At 52.2% G+C, this 21,411-nt stretch overlaps 1 protein-coding gene across 1 annotated transcript in view; it reads right to left on the bottom strand.

Annotated features, from left to right (window-relative positions):
* COL6A2 (collagen type VI alpha 2 chain) overlaps positions 1-19,480 on the bottom strand; it is a 32,091-nt gene extending 12,611 nt beyond the window's left edge. The window contains exons 1-11 of the mRNA XM_059164976.1: positions 19,346-19,480; positions 3,609-3,744; positions 2,856-3,451; positions 2,640-2,660; positions 2,230-2,295; positions 1,473-1,526; positions 1,344-1,388; positions 1,003-1,029; positions 774-800; positions 646-690; positions 121-174 (exon numbers count right to left, since the gene is read on the bottom strand). Of these exons, the coding sequence (XP_059020959.1) occupies positions 121-174; positions 646-690; positions 774-800; positions 1,003-1,029; positions 1,344-1,388; positions 1,473-1,526; positions 2,230-2,295; positions 2,640-2,660; positions 2,856-3,451; positions 3,609-3,735 (1,062 nt within the window). The 5' untranslated portion in view covers positions 3,736-3,744; positions 19,346-19,480. The remainder of the gene's footprint in view (positions 1-120; positions 175-645; positions 691-773; positions 801-1,002; positions 1,030-1,343; positions 1,389-1,472; positions 1,527-2,229; positions 2,296-2,639; positions 2,661-2,855; positions 3,452-3,608; positions 3,745-19,345) is intronic.
* Positions 19,481-21,411: the final 1,931 nt, after the last annotated feature.

Raw genomic sequence — 21,411 nt, 5'->3', positions numbered from 1 at the left:
GAGAGGGGCCACGCCAAGTGGCTCCCTGCTTCCTCACTGCAGCTCGAGGGGCTGGCCACCACCCTGCCCTGCTACGCCCTGCCAAGACCCTGCGTCTCCTGGAGCCCGAGCTGGCCTTACCCGACTCCCGGGGTCTCCCTTGCAGCCAGGAGGCCCGATGCGCCCCAGCTTGCCCTGGAGGAGAAGAGGGGAGCAGAAGGTGGGTCAGGGTCGTGCACCAACGGGCGAATGTGCGGGGGCGGTCCACTCTGTGTCATTCCCAGCGGGCACCCAGCTGTGTGTTCAGGGGCTGGACGGTACGGCAGCCTCTCTGCGGGTGGCAGACCAGGTCCCTGGGATGTGGCAGGAGCATGAGGTCCCCCCGCCCTACCCCCCAGGCCGGATCTGGGCTTCCAGAGCCCAGGCTGGAGACCCCCGAGAGCCCGTCCTCAGAAGCGAATGTCCACGCTGGCTCGAGCCATGCTCTTATCTGTCCTGTGTCCCTGGCTAGGTGACAGTGGGGGCCATCCAGCACAGGCTGTGGGCAGTGGCCAGGGGCCCCAAAGGCCCCAGGTAAGGACCCAAGGGTCTCGGGGAGGCTCTGCTCACTTCTATGCCAGAAACGCGGTGCCCCTGGCCTGGGGAGGGGCCCGAGATGCACTCTACCTTCTGTCCATCAGTCCCGTTCTTGCCGGCCAGGCCGGGAGCCCCCTGGAGGGAGAGGTGTGATGGTCAAGCCTTGGGGCGGCGGGAAGGTGGGGTGCCCCGCCCACCGGCCCAGACGATCTGCTCACCTTCCGCCCGTCGGCTCCAAATTCACCCTGTGCAGGAGGAAAGGGAGGCCGGTTAGCTTGGAGTCCCACAGTCGCCACTGCCTCCGGGGGCCAGGTCTGCCTCAGACCAAGCAAGAGGCCAGAGGACCCCAGAGAGGGCGCCCCTCCGTGACGCCAGATGCGGCGCCCCATCGGGGCCACGATGCGCTGACGGACGCTGCTGGGCTCTGGGACCACGTCACAGTCTCACCTTCTCTCCTTTGAAACCAGGAACACCCTGAGGTCGGAAGAAAGGAAGAGCGGCGTTACTGGGGGTGTGTGCACCCCAGATCGGGGGCGAGCAGGGGCAGCCAGCGGCATCACTGGGGCTGCGCGTGCCCCAGATCGGGGGCGAGCAGGGGCAGCCAGTCCCGGCTGAGTTCAGGGACAACATTCAAGATCCCGAGGCTCTTGGCTTCTTGCCCTGGGAATGAAGGGGGTGGGTGGCCTGGAGACAACCTGACCCTGTGGCCCAGTCCCCACCCGGCCCAGACAGCCCTTGGCCTGTTCCCCTGACCCCTAGTCACGGGCGCAGGGCTGGCAGCGACTTGCCTTGGGTCCTGGGAATCCAATGGGGCCTTCAATGCCTGGGTCTCCCTACGGAGAAAGAACAAAGAGCCGCAGCTGAGCCCCAGTCCTGGGAACCTGGCGCCTACGGGGGAGGGTGTGGAGGACACTCACCTGTCGTCCCTTCTGTCCAGGCTCTCCTGGCTCGCCCATGTTGCCCTTGGCACCCTAAACGCAGATCACGGAGAAAGGAGTAAACTAGAGCAGGAAGCAGGTAGGCGGGCAGAGGCTTCGGAGCTGGTGTGTCCTGTTTTGGGGGCTCCTTTGTGTCCCTTCAGATATCATCGTGGGCGCCCCTCCCCTCATGGCAGGGCCACGTCTGTGAAGCTGCCTCCTCGGGGACCTCCATGCCTAGGCTGTGGCAGGTGGCAGTGTCACCGGGGGGGGGGCATCTAGCTGGGGACCTGGGGATGGGCATCTACACTCCTACTGGTCTAGACGGCTCCCTTCAGATCTAGAAGAGGGAAATGGAGCTGCGTAGGGATGGGCTCATCTTCCCAGAGGTTCTCCCCTCCTCTGCCATCACGTCCGACCTTTGACCGAACTTGCGGGGTGTCTGACGCCCCGGCAGTGGGCCTCGTAAGGAGTGTGGGAGTGGGAGCTCCGGGTGCTTTGGCAGGACCCTGTTCCAGGTCTCCTGCCCCGGCGAGTTTCCCTACACCAGAGCTGCCACGGCAAAGCTAAGAATGAAAACGCATTCCTGCTTTTCTCAAAACGCCATTAAAGAGGACGGAGACAAAAACTGGTTTTAGTTCTCCCAGGGTCAGAGGGTTGAGACTGTCCTGGGCGCATGTGGCCCCGTGTTTGGAGCTGAAGAGATGCCGGGGGCCTCCTGGCAGCTGGGACCCCGAGGTTGGGCCGGGCGTCTTACCTTCTGTCCGCGGTAGCCCTTGGGGCCGAGCGGCCCGGGGATCTCCAGACAGCTCACCTTGTAGCACTGAAACAGGAAGCAAGGGGTGTTGGGGAAGGCTGGCAGGGAGAGTCCCAGGTGGGGGCCAGGGAGGGAGCTGGTGCGGGCCGAGGACCCCTGGGCCGTGGGCCGGGAGCACGGGGCCCGATGGAGGAGCAGACTTGGGAGGCGCCCAGGAGGCCCCGAACCCAAAGGCCCTCGTCCGATTCTGGGAGGACCAAGGGGTCTTGCTCCCTGGCCTCCTCCCGTTTGTCCCAGACCCCTGGGAGCAGCAGGGGGCTGGGGCGGTCATCATCTCTGCCAGGTCAGCGCCTCAGACTCCCAGCGGGCAGCACCCGGCCGGGGCGGCAGGACCGGAAAACGCCTCTCACCTCTCCATAGGCTTCATGTTTCTGTGGAAAAGACAGAAAAAAATGCTACTTAGCCAGAGCCAGAGATTTGGGTGGGAATGGGGAGCTCACCCTCCCACAGGGGTAAACTGAGCCCCAGAGCAGGGCACTGCCCAGTGAGGGAGCAGGTCTCAGGGCTCCGGCCTCCACCCCTGCTCCTGGTGCCCAGTGGGTGGGCGTGGCCAGGCAGCGCCTCACCATGACCTTGATGATGCGATTGATGGTGTCCTGGTTGATCTCCAGGTCTGGACGCACGGTGGCGTAGTTGTTGCGGTAGAGCTCGAACGGCATGCTGGCCATGTCCCGCAGACCCTGCTCGTTCGGGATCTGGTCGGGGGCCACGGTGAAGATCCGGATGCCCTCCTCGCGAGCCCGCTCCGCCTGCAGCTTGATGCCCCCGCACGGGCTGCCGGTGACGTAGCCGTCGGTGATGACGACCGCGAAGTGGACCCCGCCCTTGGCCTTGAGCTGCCGGATCTCCTGGGTCATGTTGGCCAGCGCGCAGTCGGTGAAGGTGCCCTTCCGGATGGAGACGATGCTCTCCAGGCTCTTGGTGAAGGAGGCTCGGTCGCTGTCGGGCGGGCTGAACACCCTCACCACGTCGGAGAAGTGCAGCCCCCCGTAGCGCCAGCTCAGGGCCACCTGGTCCAGGTAGGTCTCGTCCTGCAGCTGGCTGATGAACTGCCGCACGAACTGCCTCATGTGGTACAGCAGGCTGTCGATGGGCGACTGCATGGTGACGCTCTCCGAGGTGTCCAGCACGAAGTACACGTTGATGGGGCAGTCGGCCTTCTCTGGGGGCGCGGGGGCGTCACTGGCCTGCCCAGGGCGGGGGCCTGCGGCACGAGCCCGTTGCCAGGCGTCGTGCACGTGGGGGAATCCCAGGCTCCACCCTCACGGTGGCCCCCCGCCTTTCCTACCCACATGGGGTCGCAGGCCCCTGGCCAATACCTGGGCAGCTGCTTCTCTCAGAGAGGCCGGGGGCGGTGACCTCCTGCTGCTGGGCGTGGACGGCCCCCAGGAGCCCCCAGAGCAGGAGGGCAGAGCAGGGGCCTCGGAGCATCCCTGCAGCACCCATGCTGACGTCCTGCAACGGGAGAAGTAGCCACTGTCGCCGGTGCCCAGCGCCATGCGGGATCCCGGACAGCAGGGGCAGCACACCGTGGGGCAGAGGGCACATGGGCTCGGGGAGACGCCCTTATCCCTCGCCCTAGGAAGCCCACACACACACACACACACTCAGGGGATGCAGAGCCTTGATTCTGGACGAGTCTCGGTCGGCACAGCCCATCTCTGCCCTGGGGGGTGGCGGCTGGGGAAAAGCAGAGGCATTGGCGCACTTTGGTGCTATTTCCCTGCGATGCCCCTGAATGCATTTTTGAGAGGAGGTGGATGGGTTTTGGCAGGCAGATTCAAGGTTCAATATCACTTGCGTTTCAGATTAGAGGAGCAAGTCCTGGCATGGTTAGAGGTGAACAGGACTTGGCCCTGCCTCCCCAGGATAGGACATGGTCAGGTTAAGAGGCCATGACCCTGCAGGTAGGGGTTGTGACCCAGCAAGGCGGTGACGGTTGCCCAGACGAATGCAAGCCCAGTGGGTGTGCCAGGGAATCCGGGCAGGCTTCCTGCATGAGGTGATGGAGGCCCAGACTGAGGGGACTGTCCAGAGGAAGGGGAGCGCCTGGCTCAGGGAAGGTTCATTCAGGGAGGGCTGGGGATGGGGACTGAGGAGATGGCAGGGGAGCAAGTCGGGGACTCCAAAGAACCTGGGAGCCAAGAGGAAGTCAGGAGGCAACAGTCAGAGCAAAGGTTCAGAGCCATCAACCACATGTGACAGCCAACGTGGGGACCGCAGGAGCTTGGCGGGGCAGGGTGGGGGCCGGTCAGGACTGAGCACTGGGATGTGGGTGCAGCTTTGTCCTCCACTGCCGATCACCTTGCTGCCCCCAGTGGGGGAGCCGTGAGCCCCATCCTGTCCCGTCTGCTGTGGGAGGGAGGGGGGTGCCGAAGGCCAGGGAACGCACACCCCCCCGGCACCACTCCCTGCACGTGTGCACACACCACACCAGTCACACGTTTCACACCCACCCTCACACACACTACCACACACACCGTCAGTTCAAGGAGGCCCCCATAATGAAGTGTATTGTTGAAAGATGCCACTCTCAAATGAAATGAAGAATTCTAAAAATAATCTACATGGGAGGAAACACAATAGCAGCAACAAAGTTAAGCAAAACACAGAAAACACCTAAAGCGAAGAATCTTTTTGGTGTTGTCACGGGCAGTCTCTGAGGTGGGCCCACTTCTTCCTGCTTCCTGGTGTCACCCTCTCATGAAATCCTCACACACTCAACTGTCACCAGCCTGTATGACCAAAAGATCAGGTGATGACGTGGCTTCCGAGACAAGCCCACAGAAGACATCATGGGCGCTGTCTGGCCCTGTCTTGGGTCCTCAGAGAGGAAGCTGACTGCTGTCGTGTGAAGGCCCTCGGGCAGCCTTTCAGAAGCCTAGGAGAGAGGGACCGAGGCCTCCAGCCACCAGCCACCAGCCAGGTGAGGAAGCCATCGCAGAAGCCCATCCTCAGCCCAGGCCAGACATCAGGTGAGCCGAGCCCTGGCCAATCCCCCCGACTGGGATGGCACCGCATCAGGGACCCTGAGCCAGAGCCACCGAGTCAAGCCATTCCTGACACGAATCAATTATGGCACTGTAAACGCTTATTGTTTTAAGTTACTAAGTTCTGAAATAACTTATACATAGCAATAGATAACCAGTTCAGGCATCAGACTTTTCCTCCATAATATTGTACACAGAAAAGCAAGGAGAAAGTAACTGGAGAAATTTGAGGGGAGAATAAAATAACCCAAAGATGTCTGCCTTGTCAACTTCGCTTTCATGTAAAGGATAAAAGTCTCAGATGTAAAAGGGCTCACCTACATACCATTCCAAAAAAATTCTGCAGCAAACAGAGAAATGAATAAAAGTACGTAAGAAAGCAAAGAAACTTGAGGAATACAGTAAAATATAAAAAATGAAGAAAAAAGGAGTCAGAAAGCACAATTTAATATCACATGGATGAGTTGTGACAATATATGTGAACGCTGTAGATTCTTCTGTTGAAGACAAATGTTCCCATGCGCCCTGATGTTCGGAGCAGCATTCGCTACAGTGGCCGAACAGGGAAGCAGCCCGTGTGTCCATGGACTGATGAACGGATACGGAAGATGTGGGGTGTATACAGTGGAATATTGCTCACCCATATGAAGAATGACGTCTTGCTCTTTGCAATGACGTGGATGGAGCTAGAGAGTGTTATGCTGGGTGAAATCAGTCAGTCAGACACAAATACCCTATGACCTCACTCAAATGTGCAATGTAAGAAATAAAGGGAAAAAAAAAAAAAAAGAAAAACCCAAACCCAGGCTCTTACTATAGAGAAGACACTGATTGTTACCAGAGGGAAGGTGTGTGGGGAAGAGGGTGCAGTAAGTCACGGGGCGTCAGGAGGGCCCTTGTGATGAGCACCGGGTGATGCAGGGGGTGTTGAGGCACTATACTGCACACCTGAAACTAATAAAGCACCGTACGTAACCCCACAGGAGTCAATGTTAAAAAATGGATAAAGAAGATATGGTGTATATATGTATGTGTGTCTACACACAACACACACACACACACACACACAGTGGTCTATTACTCAGTCATAAAAAGGAACGGGATCTTGCCATTTGCAACAACACGGACCTAGAGAATATTATGCTGAAGACACGAGTCAGAGACATAGACCATGTGATTTCACTTGTACATAGAATCTAAAAAACAAAAAAAATTAACAAATAAACAAAAACAGATTCATCCACACAGAGAACAAACCGGTGGCTGCCAGTGGGAAGGTGGGAGTAGTCGAAGATGGTGACAGCAGACAAAGGGGATGAAGAGGCACAGGTTCCATCGAGAAATGAGTCACGGGGGTGAAGAGTACAGCAGGGGGCGCAGTCGGTCGTGTTGCACTAGCATTGTGTGGGGACACACGGTGACGACACTTAGGTGGCGAGCACAGCTGAAGGTACAGAACGGTTGGGTCACGATGCTGCATGCCTAAAATCAGTATGTTATATGCCAACTATACTGCAATAAAAAAAGAAAGAAAAAACCATAAATATTCCTAAATGAGATCAAAAAGTGAAAGCCGTCTGGATGGGGTCCATGAGAGTCACACTGGAGGATGTCACAGACAGTGCAGAGAGAAGGAAGACGGGCTGAGACAGAGAGGCCAGTGGGACGGTGGAGGCCGTCCAAGGGGAGATGCGAGGGCGAGAGACGGGGCCAAGGACAAGGGAAAGGCCGCTCAGGGTCCGGTCATGAGCCCGTGTGTGCTGGGTGCCACAGTAAGGGTTTGAAGCAAAAGTGGCGAAAAATTGAAGAAAAAGCTGACAAAGCATCAGAAGACTTTAACTCACCTTTGAAAGTTCCTGAGAGATCACATAAACAACAACAAGGAGGAAATGAATGTCCTGTTTTAGAAAACTTTGATAGTAAGGACTAGGGAATATGTATTTTCTGAACATTTGGATTTGGATAATGTGCATGCAACACATGCACACACTGCCTAGCTATCAGCTGTATCTACCTTTGAAACCTGCAAGTAGGGAATGCATGAAAATTTTACAAAATTCAGTTCCAGGTGACCACAAAAGCAGGTTTAATTAATTTTTTTTAAAAATCAGAAATTTTACATGGAATTTTCCGAACTACAATACAAAAGCAGTCACTGGTAAGACAGAAAAAAAAAATAAAACACCTGGAAATTTAAAAACTCTCTTGTTAGAACTACATAGGAATTAGTGACAACAAAATTATACATAAAAACAAATATGAGAAGGCCAAAGCTGTAACTAGCTCTATGTCATAGGATAGGAAATAAGTGTAACAAATTAGGCATATCGTTGAAGAAGCTAGGGACAAAAATAAATTAACAACAATGAAACCTAGGAAAACAAGAGAAAGAAAATAATAGATGAACCAGCTGATTAAAAAAAAACAACAACGGTAGAATTATAAATAAATAAATAAATAAACAAACAAACCCAAGAGCTGGTTCTTTGAAAGAGCCAGTAAAGTAAAAAAACTTATCAGAAAGGAAAATGATGAAGCCCAAATATAGTAACACAAATCTAGGAATGAGTACAATAATATGACACCATGTGAAGAAGGTTTTCAAAAGCACACCGAGTGCAGCCCTCAGCTAACGACCAGGAAAGACTGGGGAGCCTTGAGCAGAGGGGAGGACTGGCCGGGCTCTGCCGGGGAAGGACGGGCCACGCAGGCCGGGAACGCCCCAGAGCCCCGCCCACATGGGTGTGGGAGAGTTCTTCTGCACCTTCGAGGACAAACACTTCTCTACTTTTTAGCCTGTTGCAAAACATAAAAAGATAAACTTTCAATTCATTAAACGTGGAAAAACCTGAGACCAAAACTTGATAAAAGGGATCCGTAAAAGAAACTCTGCGGGCAATTCCCACTTCGGAATACAGTTGCCAACATCCCAAAAGATGCTAGAAAATATGATCCAATAGCATATCCAGGACAACTGCCCCAGAACTGGATGAAGTCAGCTGGGAAATACAATGATGATACAATCCTACACAGTACATTAATGTCGGGCACATGAACATGAAAAGAAAATCATGTCACTATTTTAATGGCACCTGAAACAACCATTGCTGATGGAGAAAAAAGAAAATAAGAAATTGAGGAGTTGAATTAGTGTTATCAAGCATGTATGTTTCAATCTACAACCAAGATCATATTTTATACAAAAACTAAAGTAGGGGTACTTCCTTCAAGAATCTGGACTGTTCCACTTGACACCAACGCACACATACCCATATACTGAAATCCCAGCTTCCTGAACTCAGGGAGTCTACTGTGGGCCTGACGCCGTGTTAAAAACTCCTGCACTCAAAGAATGTCCACGAGAGCACAAGAAAGAGACACATGAACGAGACGGAGTGCGGCTCTCACTCTGTGCTTCCGAGTTGTGCTGGAAGCCAAAGCAGTAAGACTGCACAGAGAAACAGAGCATAAGTCTTGGAACGGGAAGAGATGGAAACCGTGCTCCCTAACGACGAGAATTCGAAAACCCAACAAACTCGACCACACAACGTTTACAGGAAGGGGGGGTTCAGTGGGACAATTATAAGAAAAATACATACAATCTTCTATTAGCAACAACCAATTAGGAAGTTTAATGGGAAAATACTGTTTACACTACCGCAAAAATGACATAAAGTTAGGGAGTAAAGTTAAGAATCTAAGAAAGTGCAGGACTTATTAAAAAATCTCAAAATTTTTCTAAGGAACACTTCGGAGAGACGAAACTTGTTCCTGGATGAGAAACCCAATACTTAAGAATATCAGTTATCTCGAAGGGAATCTGTAATTGAATGTAATTTAATCAGAACCTTCAAGAAATATTTTTGTGTGTTTCTTGTACACGTGGACAGAATGAGTCTAAAGAGGCGTAAGTAAGAGCAGCCGAGAAAAACCGGAGTCTGCGGTGCTGAGGGCGCCGGTGCTCTCAGGGGCAATAAGGCGTCTGTGGTTTTGTGGTGAACAGCAAACACCCGCCGGGTGACCCGGGACGGAGGGGGGAGGATGGTGGCCCCTCAGGACAGTGACGGGGCGGGGGGCGGGGGTCGCCACAGGGCTAGAGACAGGAGTTGCCTCACCCGCACCCGCGTGAATTCCAGAAGGGAGTGCAAATCACGACCAGGTGGCTGAGGCGACAGGGAGACGTCTGCCGTGGCTGCCCTGCCCCAGACGCCCACCAGCCTCCTCCCGTGAGCCACACCACCTCGGGCTTTGGTACCGTTGCGGGTCCCACCTCACACAGGGGCACACTGACCCTGTGCGTGCAGCTTGCCCTGGGGCTCAGCTAGCAGCCAGGCTGCATGGCTGCTTTTTTTTTTTTTTTAAAGATTTTATGTATTTGAGAGAGAGTGCTCAGGAGCACAAGTGGGGGGCGGAGGGGCAGAGGGAGGAGCAGACTCCCTACTAGCAGGGAGCCCGATGCGGGGCTCGATGCCAGGACCCCAAGATCATGACCTGAACTGAAGGCAGACGCTCAACTGACTGAGCCACCCGGGCAGCCTGGGGCCCTCAGTCTTGACACCTGGGCCCCCACGGATAACAGTTCCTTACAGTAAAGGCAGCAGGAGCAGCCTGGAAGCAGACCAAGAGCCAGATAATAGTCTTTCCAGTATATGATCAAGATTTCATATTTTTAAGGTTTAACATTTTTGACGGCCTGCTATTAGGTGTGCAATGTTTATAACTGGTATAGCTTCCTGCGGTATCAAAAATTTTATTAACATACAATGTCTTTTGTCTCTTGTAACAGTTTTTGATTTAAAGTTCATTTTATTTGGTATTAGTATAGCTACCCTGCTCTCTTTTGCTTCTATTTGTACAGATAAAGTCTCTGGATGTACTGTGAGTCTCTTGTAGACAGCTGACCTGGCACAGCGCGAGGGTCGGGGTGCCGACCCCCTCCCCACACAGCCGATAATCTGCATATAACTTTCGACTCCCCCACAGTGTAACTGCTAAGAGGCGACTGTTGAGCGGAAGCCTGACTGACGACAGTGGAGTTGATGGGCACGTACCGTGTGCACACGTCACGGATTCTTACAGTCGAGTAAGCTAGAGGGCAATCACGCCGAGGACAAACAGGTTTACAGCGCTGTGATGTAAAAACTCCGCACAGACGTAGGTCTGTACGCTGAGACTCGTGCCGTTTGAGGCTCAGCCGCCGTTGGATGGTGTTTTCTCCTAAGCTGTTCTGCCAGTCTCCGTCTGGGTTGGACAGTGTGATTTGTTTACAATTAAAAAAACTCTGATAAGGAGAGACTTCTGTCGTTTTGCTGTTCGTTTTCCATATGCCTTACAGCTTTTTGTTTCTCATTTTCTGCATTACTGTCTTCTTTCGTGTTTTGTTGATTTTTGTGGTGAAACATTTCTGTCCCTTCCACATTTATTTTTGTGTATAATCTCTAGGTATTTTTTTGTGGTTACTGTGGGGGTAATAGTGAACATCCTAAAGTCCTAGCACTCTAGTCTGAATTTACATGTAAAGCTGGTATAAATTCAGAATGCGTGTATATATACATGTTTTATACGTTGTATGTTCAAAGCATAACCAAATATTATTTGTAATGCATTAGTTTCTTCAATTATGTAGAAAACAAAAGTGGAGTCACATAACATTATCATGATAAATTAGCTTTTATAATTGCTCGTATGTTGATCTTTCCTGAGACCTTTATTCCTCCGTGTGACCTTGAGCCACCATCTAGTGTCCTTCTACTTCACCACACAGGACCCCCTTCAACACTTCTTGTAGGTCAGGTCTTGTATTAACAAACTCCCTCAGCTTCTGTTTAACTGGCAATTTTTAATTTCACCCTCACTTTTGGAGGACAGTTTTGCTAGATATGGAATTTTTGGGTGACAGGTCTTTTTTCTTTTAGCATTTTGAATATGATCAGCCCACTGTCTCTGGTCTCCCCAATTTCTGAAGAGAACTCTGCTGATAATCTTAGTTATGATTCCTCGAATATCGTGAGTCCCATCTCATTCGCTGATTTCAGTTTCCTCTTTGTCTTGGTTTTTGATGGTTGGATGACGATGTGTCTCAGTGTGAGTGCCTTTGAATTTATCCTACTTGGAGTTCACTGAGCTTCTTGGATTTGATGTTCATGTCTCCGTCAAACTGGGAGGTTTGAGCCAATATTTCCTCAAATACTTTCCCTGTCATTGTCTCTCCCTCTTCTCCTTCTGGGACTCCTACACCACGCCTGCAAGTTCTGTAGGCTCTGTTCACTTTTCTTTAATCTTTTTTCTTTCTGTTCCTTAGACTCAATAATCTGCATTGTCTTATCTCCAACTTCACAGGTTATTTCTTCTGTCTGCTCAAATCTTCTTCTGAATTCCTCTAGTGATGTTTCCATTTTAGTTATTTTATTTTTCAGCTCCACTATTTCTTTTTGAATTCTACCGTGAGTTTCTCTTTATCGATACTTTCATTTTATTCAGACATTGTTTTCTTGACTTCTTTAATGCTTTCCTTTAGTTTTTTGAGCATCTTTAAGATGGTTGTGTTCAGGTCTGTGGCCACTAGGTCCACCATCAGGTCTTTTTCCAGGATAGTTTTGTTGATATATATATCGATACACAAACACACACACACACATAGCTTTGAATGGACCACACAGGACACACATTTCCTGTTTCTTTGTGCTTTGTGATTCTTTTGTTGAAAACTGGAAATCTGAATCCAGTAGTAGTATGGAATCTAATAGTGGCATGTCTGAAATCAGATTCTTCTTCTCTAGGGCTTGCTGTTTGTTTATTTACTTATCTTATTGTTGTAGGGTTTCTCTGTGACAAGGATAAGCCTGAAGTCTAAGTCTAAGGTGTTCTCAGGTGTTTCCTGAGCACATATCTTCCCTGAACATGTGCAGTGCACATCTGATTTCCCCCGTACATGCAGTTGCATTAGAATGTTCTAGTCTTCAATGTCTAGCTCCCCCCCAAAAAAGATAAAAATGAATAGAGAAAAAGGCTGCCAATACTTTAGTATATGAGCTGCCGAAGCGAGCACGAGGCTGCCAATACTTTATATCTCCTGGATTAAATTCAGCCAGAGAAGAAAGGGAGAGGCTTGCAATAATGGGAGAAGGTAAAACAAAAATGGCAACCTCCATGGATTTAAGAAGAAAATATTATAGAAAGCATCTTCTCTGATCACAGTGGGATGATGTTAGAAGTCCAAAACAGAAGGAAAACTGGAACATTCACAAAATCGCAGAAGTTAAAGACTCACTTTTAAAGAACCACTAGATCAAAGAATAAATCACAAGGGAAATTATAAAATACTCAGAGACCAATAAAAATGAAATAATACAAACATGCCAGAATGTATGGAACACAGTCAAAGTCATGTTTAGGAGGAAATTTACAACTATACATGTTTTCATACAAAAATAAGAGTGAGCTCAGGGGTATCTGGGTGGTTCAGTCGGTTAGGAGTCCAACTCTTGATTTCAACTCAGGTCATGATCTCAAGGTTGTGAAATTTACCCCTGAGTTGGGCTCTGCACTCAGCAGGATGCCTGCTTGAAATTCTCTCCCTTGCCCCCCTCCCTGCTCCTACACAGGTGCAGCGTGCACATTTTCTCTCTCTAAACTAATTTTAAAATCTCTTCAAAAATTTTTTTTAAAAAGCAAGAAAGAGCTCAAATCAACAACCTAATTGTACAGCTTAAGGAACTGGAAAAAGAAGAACAAATGAAACCCAAAGCTAGCAGAATGGAGGGAATAATAAAGATTAGAGCAGAGTTACATGAAATATATGACAAAAACAACAGAGTATCAAAGAAACCAAAAGTTGGTTTTTCAAAAAATCAACAACATTGACAAACTTTAAGTGAGATGAACTAGGAAAAAAAGAGGGAAGACTCAAATGACCAAAATCAGAAATTAATGTGGGAACATTACTACCAATTCCACAGAAATAGAAAGGATTATAAGTGAGAACTCTGAGCAAGTAACTTAGGTGAAACAGACAAATTCCTAGAAATGCAAAACCTCCCAACCATGAAAAAAGAGAAATTCTGGACAGATCTCTACCGAGTAAGGAGACTGAATCAGTAACGGAAAATCTCCTGACAAAACAGAAACAAACCCTAAATCTGATGGCTTCACTGGTGAATTCTACTGAACATTTAAAGAACTAACATCAATACTTCTCAAACTTTTCAAAACAAGGTGCAGAGGAGGGCATATTCCCTCACTCACTCTATGATGTCAGCATTACCCTAATGCCAAAGTCAGACAGACACTATAAGGAAAGAAACTACAGACCAATATCCCTATTGAACACTGACACAAACATCTTTAACAAAATATTAGCAAACAGAATTCAATAGGATGATAAAAAGATTAAACACCGGGGCGCCTGGGTGGCTCAGTGGGTTAAAGCCTCTGCCGTCAGCTCAGGTCATGATCCCAGGGTCCTGGGATGGAGCCCTGCATTGGGCGCTCTGCTCAGCAGGGAGCCTGCTTCCCCCCTCTCTCTGTCTCTGCCTCTCTGCCTGCTTGTGATCTCTGTCTGTCAAATAAATAAATAAAATCTTAAAAAAAAAAAGAATATTAAACACCACAAGTAAGTGGCATTTATTCCTGGAATGCAAGGATGATTCAATTTATGAAAATTGATCAATGTAAAATAATCAACATGAGCTCAAAAAAATCTTTTGATAAAATTTAACATCCTTTCATAATAAAAACACCCCAAAAGTAGTAATAGAAAGAACCCACCTCAATATAATAAAAGTCATATATGAAAATTCCACAGCAAACATCATACTCAATGGTGAGACACTGAAATCTTTTCCTCTAAGATCAGGAACAAAGCCAAGATGCCTACTTTCATCCTTTCTGTTCAACATAATACTGGGAGTCCTACCCAGAACAATTAGGCAAGAAAAAGACATAAAATGCACTCAAAAGTGGAAAGGAAGAAGTAAATTATCCCTGTTCACAGATGATATAATTTTATATGTAGAAAACCCCAAAGATTCCATAAAAGGAACTGTTGGAATTCACAAACAGAGCAGTTTGTAGTAGAATACAAACTCAAAACACAAAAATCTGTTGCATTTCTATATACTAACAGTGAACATCACAAAACAATTACACTTACATTAGCATCCAAAGAATAAAACATTTAGGAATTAACTTTACCAAGGAGGCAAAAGACTTATTCACTGAAAACTAGAAAATCTTTCTGAGAGGAATTAAAGAGGATACAAACAAATGGAAAGATAGTCCACATCCATGAATGCGACAGGATCAGGCTGTCAGTACCGCCCGATGTGATTTACAGGTGTAATTCAATGTCTATGAAAATCCCAATGATGATTTCTACAGAAATAGAAAAGGCCACTCTAAAATTCATAAGAAATCTCAAGAGACCCTGAATAGCATAAATAATCCTAAAAGAGAAGACCAAAGCTGGAGGATTCACACTTCCTGATTTCAAAACTTGATACAAAGCAATAGTAATGAAAAAAGGTGGTACTAGCGTAAAAACAGATATATATATATATATATATATATATATATATATATATATATATATATATATATATATACCAGGGGAGTTGAATAGAGTCCGGAAATAAACTCTTGCATATACATTCAAGCACTTTTTAAAAAATGTGTCGTGATCATTCAGTGGGGGAAAAGACGTTCTTTAGAACAAATGGTGTGGTGAAAACTGTGTATCCACAAGCAAAAGAATGAAGTTGGACCCCTTCCTCATACCATACCCCAAAATTAATTCAAAAGGTCTGATATCCAAGATGTATAAAGAACTCCTCAAACTCAACACACACAAAACAGATAATCATGTCCAAAAATGGGCAGAAGACATGAACAGACACTTCTCCAATGAAGACATACAAGTGACTATCAGACACACGAAAAAATGTGCATCATCACTAGCCATCAGGAGAGTCGAATCAAAACCACATTGAGATACCACCTTACACCAGTTAGAATGGCAAAAATTAACAAGACCATGAACAATGTGCATTGGAGAGGATGTGGAGAAAGGGGAACCCTCTTACACTGTTGGTGGGAATGCAAGTTGGTGCAGCCACTTTGGAAAACAGTTTGGAGATTCCTTAAGAAATTAAAAATAGAGCTACCCTATGATCCTGCAATTGCACTACTGGGTATTTACCCCAAAGATACAGATGTAGTGAACAGAAGGGCCCAATGTTCATAGCAGCAATGGCCACAGTCACCAAACTGGAAAGAACCAAGATGTCCTTTAATAGACGAATGGATAAGGAAGATATGGTCCATATACACTATGGAGTATGATGCCTCCATCAGAAAGGACGAATACCCGACTTTTGTAGCAACATGGACGGGACTGGAAGAGATTATGCTGAGTGAAATAAGTCAAGTAGAGAGAGTCAACTATCATATGGTTTCACTTACTTGTGGAGCATAAGGAATAACACGGAGGACATTAGGAGATGAAGAGGAGAAGGCAGTTGGGGGGAAATCAGAGGGGGAGACGGAGCATGAGAGACTGTGGACTCTGAGAAACAAACAGAGTTTTGGAGGAGAAGGGGGTGGGGGGGTTGGGTGAGCCTGGTGGTGGGTATTGTGGAGGGCATGGATTGCATGCAGCACTGTGTGTGGTGCATACACAATGAACTCTGGAACACTGAAAAGAAATTTTAAAAATAAATTAAAATTAAAAAAATAAAGTCAAACAAAACAAAACAAACAAAAAACCAAAGTAGATCCATGATCTAAATGGAAGACCTAAATCTATAAAACTTTCAGAAGAAGTGTAGGGCAAAACCTCACAACACTGCAGTTAGCAATGATTTCTTGGCTATGACACCAAGAGCACAAGGAACTAGAGAAAAATTAGGCAAACTGAACTTTATGAAAAATAAAACATTCTGTGTATGAAAAGACACTATCCAGAGTCAAAAGACAACCCTATATAATGGGAGAAAGTCTTTGCAAATCACAGATGTGATCAGTGATTAGTGTCCGGAATTTTTGAGAACTCCTAAAACTCAACAACAAAAACTTGATTCAAAAATGGACAAAGGACTTGAGTAGACCTTCCTCTACAGAAGACACACCAATGGTCAAGAAACGCATGAAAAGATGCTCAACATGACTAATTATTAGAGAAAAACACATCAAAACTGTAAGGATATCACCTAATACTCATTAGGATGGTTAATACAACTCTCTCTCTCTCTCTCTCTCACACACACACACACACACACACACACCCGAAGTAACAAGTTGGAGGATGTGGAGAAATTGGGAGTGTTGGTGGGCATGTACCAAGGTAGGGGCTCTGTGGACAACAGTACAGTGGTTCCTCAAAAAAAAAAAAAAATAAAAAAATAAAATTACAATACGATCTAGCAACTCCACCTCTAGCTATTTACCCCCCAATTAAAAGCAAGACCTCGAAGAGATATCTATACACCCATCTTCGTTGTTCCCAGTAGTGATTATTTGCAACAAGTAAAACATGGAAGGGTCCCAGTGTCCACTGACGGACGACTGGGCTGTCGGTGTATGGTTCACCTCGAAGGGGACGCACGTTCTGACACGTGCCCCGGTGTGGCTGAGCCTTGGGGATGGGAGGCAGTGCCCGTGTGGAGAGTGCCAGCGCCCCCCTTCACTCTTCGGGGGACTGTCTGCCCAGGCATGAAAGCGTGACACTTCCTGGAGCTCTAGACGCAGACTCTGCTCTTCTAGCGGTAGGGGTCCCCCGCGGCTGGATGTCTGTCCCCCATGCTTATTCCAGCCACTGCAATGGGCCACCACGAGGCTGACCCCCTGTGTGGCGGGGAGTGCTGACCTGTTTCAGGTCCGCGGGGAGGGCGTGCTAAGAGTCCGCGGAGACTGTCGCTGTATGACATGGCCCAACGCCACACCAATGCCAGCCCTGGGGCGGACCCGGCATCCCGGGACCCTGGCTTCTTTGTAGGTGTGCCCCACCCCAGGCCTCCCCCCCATCCCCCATCGGCTTTGCACAAATGTGTGAAAGAAGCCAGAGAAAGGGCTGATCCACTGAAATGCGGAAAAAATCAAGCTATTTGTGGTTTTCTTAAAATAATCACAAGAAGGGTGCCTGGGTGGCTCGTAGGTTAAGCATCTGCCTTGGGCCAGGTAACGATCCCAGAGTCCTGGAATCGAGTCCCGTATCGGGCTCCTTGTTCAGTGGGGAGCCTGCCTCTCCCTCTGCCTGCTGCTCCCTCTGCTTGTGCTCTCTCTCTGTCAAATAAATAAAAAAATCCTAAAAAAAATAATTACAAAAAAAAAATTACAAGAACTCGGGTTTTTCCTGAGTCATGAAGCTTTTTGTGGGTGCAAACATGGCCTTCCCACACCCTGTGCCTTTTGGGATCCTTAGTGGGACTGGCAAGTAGAAAGGGCCGGTGGGGTAACCTGGCCCGGCTCCAGAGATGAGGAGGTGCCGGCTGGGCCACACCCTTTGCCAGGACCCAGCTCTGCCCCTTCTCTGACCTGTCCCCCACCCCAGGGAGCTCGTCTGGAGGCCACCCCGCCGCCCACAGCTCCGCAGGAAACAGAGCTGACCCGCCGGCCAGCGACGCAGTCACTCCTGGGTGTGACAGGCCCTGCCCACGGCAGGGGCCCGAGCTCTGTCCAGCTGGGGGGCCCTGCGGTCGGGTCCCGACTCTGCACGCTGCCCTCCCTGTGGCTTCCCAGCAGACACCCCTGCAGCAGCCGCCCCCCCCCCCCCCCACCATGGGCTTCTCTGGCGTCCCAGGGAGCTTTCCTCCGCGGAGGGCGGCAGCCTCATGGTGGCCAGAAGGGCTCAGTGGCCCATCAAGTCCTGAGTCCTGCCGCAGGGACCCTCTGGGCCCCTTGTGCCCACCCGCTCCAGTCTGGTCCGTCTGCGGTCACCTAGGCTAGGGGCTCAGGCCCTCCCGTCTCTGGATGGGGCCAGGACGGAGGACAGCAAGACAGGCAGACAGCGTCTCTCCTCAGAGTCCCCAACACCGTCCTGCCTCCTGACCGTGGTGAGATGAGCCTGGGATAGCCCCCAAAGGCCTTTCTCGTCCGTTATTAGGATCAGCAGGGACCTCTCGTGGGCGATCCAGCCGCTCCCACCCCAAAGCCATGCTCTGAGGTTGCTGGGCCCCCAGGTTTCTGCTAGACTGAGTGGGGAGCCTGGAGGGTGTGGGGTCTGGCCTAGCTGGGGAGCCCCCACATGCCCCATCAGCCTGGCCCCTGCTTCACCGGGATGCTCACCAGACTGCCCCCTGCTTCACCCCCCTCCCCAGACTTTGGGGGGTGATGCCCGGTGGGCCACTGTCAGCCTCAGAGGAATGGGGGACAGTGGGGTGCCTGCTGATTCCCGGGTGGGGGTAAGGTGGGGGGTGAGCTATCCTCTCCCTACGGTGTCAGGGACCCTCTGTCACCCCAAGAGTGCCTGGGCGGCCCTGGTGACCTCACTCCAGCGGGGGCTTCTGCCCGGGAGGAGGGGGCACCACCTCCCTTCCAGAGCCCAGGGCCAGCACCGCTGGAGACCCTGTGCCCAGTTCCACGTGAAAAGGGCTGGTCGTCCCGTGCGATGACTCGGGCTCCTCCGCCCTCTGAACGTGACCGCCCAGGCCCGCGAGGCCACTTGGTGACCCGCGGTGGCGGTGGCGGTGACCGCGAGGGCTCCCCAGCGGTCCCGTAAGACAGCCAGAGCGGCAGAGCCTTCGCACCGAGCCCAGGAACAGGGAGGACCCCCCTCCCCCGCCCCGCCCCGCCCCAGCCCTGCCCGAGAAGGGGCCAAGGAGGGGCGGCCGGACCGTTAACTCCGCGGCCCCAGACCCTACGCGGCCCCTCGGGAGCGGACTCGGGCGCTCTGAGAGGGGGCCAGGGGCTGACACGGGGCCCCCAGGCCGGCGTGCCCCCCCCCACCCCGCGCCCGCCCCCCGCGGGGAGCTCGCGGCCGCAGGGGAGACCACCGGCCCGGCCGAGGGAGACCCCCGCGCGGTCACACGTCGGCAGCGCGGGCCGCGGCTCCGGGCGCCTCCGGCGGCGCTTACCTGACCCCGGAGCGCGCGGGGCGCCCTCGCCGGACACGTCTCGGGGAGCGCAGGGTCCGGGCGGCCGCGACGCGGGATCCGAGCGGGCAGGAGGGCGGGGGCCGCCGCGGGGGCCGCCCACTTTATACCGCGCCCGCCTCCCGCCCCGGCCGCGCCCCGACAGCCGCGACCAGCGGGAGGCGCTGCGGCCCCGCGGATGGCGCGTCGGGGGCGGGAGGGGGCGAGGGGCCGGGGCGGAAAGTGAGGCGCCGGGGCGGGGCGGAGGAGCGGGGTGCAGGGGTGGGGCGGCGGGTGCGGGGGTGGGCGACCGGGCGGAAGCGGGGGCGGTGGCTGGGGCGGCGGGACGGACGCGCTGTGCGGGGGACGGAGGGAGGCCGCCAGGACGAGCGCGACCTCGGGGGGGGGGTGGGGTGGTGAGGTCGGAGGGGGACGCGGCCGGGGACTGGACCGGGCGGGACCAGGAGGCTCGGCAAGCGGGGCGCTGCCACTTCTCCGGCCGCAGTGGGTCCTGCGTCCCGCCGCGGGTCCCCGCAGCCCTTGGCGCGCCCTGCCTCTCGGGTCTCCCTGCACCGCGTTCCGGCCGCTGCTCCTGCCCCGCTTCCAGGGAGACCTGACCTGGGATGTTGGGCATCGCACCCTGCGCCTGGACTGGCGAGCTCGTGCCCCTGGGACTCGACCCCGGGTGGAGCCGCGGGTCCTCCTGCCCCTTGCCCAGGCCAACCCTGCGACCCTGCACGTCAGAATGTACTTTGGGCCCTGGGCTCCCTGCTCCCCTGGGCCTGAGAGGGTCAAGGTCAGTTGGGGACAGGCTGGGAAAGGGCAGGAGGACCAGGACAGTGGGGGCCCCAGGTACCATGGGCAGGACTGAGGGTCAGGAGGTGCAGCTGAGGTGCCTGCTCCTCGCAAGAACTGCACAGATGGGCCTGGTGCTGGGCCCCGAGGCCACTGTGATGTCCTTATCTGAGCAGAGCCTTGGAGAGGGTGAGAGGGGTGAGGGGGGCAGAGCTGTGGTGGGGACCCCTGCCCCCCCCAACCGAAGCGGCAGACCCCCAGGACCAGGTTCTTCATGCAGGTGGAGTGCCGGCAGGGCTGGGCAGAGGTCCCTGGGCTCTGGGACAGTGGGGAGGGGTGGCCCCAGCTTAAAAGGAGCAGTTTTGCAAATCTCTGGTTTAGCCCCCGCCCCCTGCAAGGGGAGAGACATCGCAGAGCTCCTCGGTCTCCTGTGTGTGCCCCAGGGGCTGCCCCTTGGCACGCACGCCTTCCCATCTTCCCGACCACTTCCCTCTGCACTCAGAGTCTGACGCACGCAGCTCCCGTGGTCTGCCCAGGCTATAGGGAGGCCGAGGGCAGGGTTCTAAGGAGGCATCTTTGTGTTTTCAGGGAGCCCAGCCCGAGACCCACAATGTTCAAGCAGAAGGGAGCAATGTCTCCTATGAGGAGGGAGAGGCCACCCCAGGCTGCACAACAGGACACCCCTGCTCTCATGTCCAGGGGGCCTGCAAGTTGTGCCCTGTCCCCCAGCAAATGACCCGCCACCTGCTCCTGGCTCCGAGAGCCCCCTTGGTCTGGCCACTGTCCTCGCCCACTCTGCCTCCCACGCATTCCCCAGGTGGCACCAGTCTCTCTGCTCGTCCAACACAGTGTTTCTCCTCTGTGCAGCGGGTGCCCTGAGGCAGGGCCATCGGGAGGGTGTGCGAGCGTGTGTCTGTGTGCACTTGTCAGCACCACTCCTGGAGGCGGTCTTCCCCCAAGGAGACCTACAGCACTTCCTTGTGTGAAGGGAGTCACACCCCGACTGCCATCATGGCCTCCGTGTTGGAGGGAGGTTCGTGCGGCCAGGTCCTAAACGAGGTCTTAGCTAAAGTGTTGGTCACAGTGGGTCCCCAGTGGGTTATCGTAATACCCAGCACTGGCCATTGGAGTGACTGGGATCCGGCCTGTGTGGTCAAGGACATGGCAGTGGGGAAATCCAGGGGGAACTTGGATGCTGCTCCTGCTCCGCCCAGAGAGCAAACCACAGACTGTCTCAGGTCCCTGGAGGTCGAGACCTGGAGGACGTTGGGGGG

The sequence above is a fragment of the Mustela lutreola genome, chromosome 2 (genome assembly GCF_030435805.1).
Source record: "Mustela lutreola isolate mMusLut2 chromosome 2, mMusLut2.pri, whole genome shotgun sequence".
Taxonomy (NCBI): domain Eukaryota; kingdom Metazoa; phylum Chordata; class Mammalia; order Carnivora; family Mustelidae; genus Mustela; species Mustela lutreola.
The sequence above is the reverse complement of the archived record's forward strand: the minus strand, read 5'-3'. Positions and strand labels throughout refer to the sequence as shown.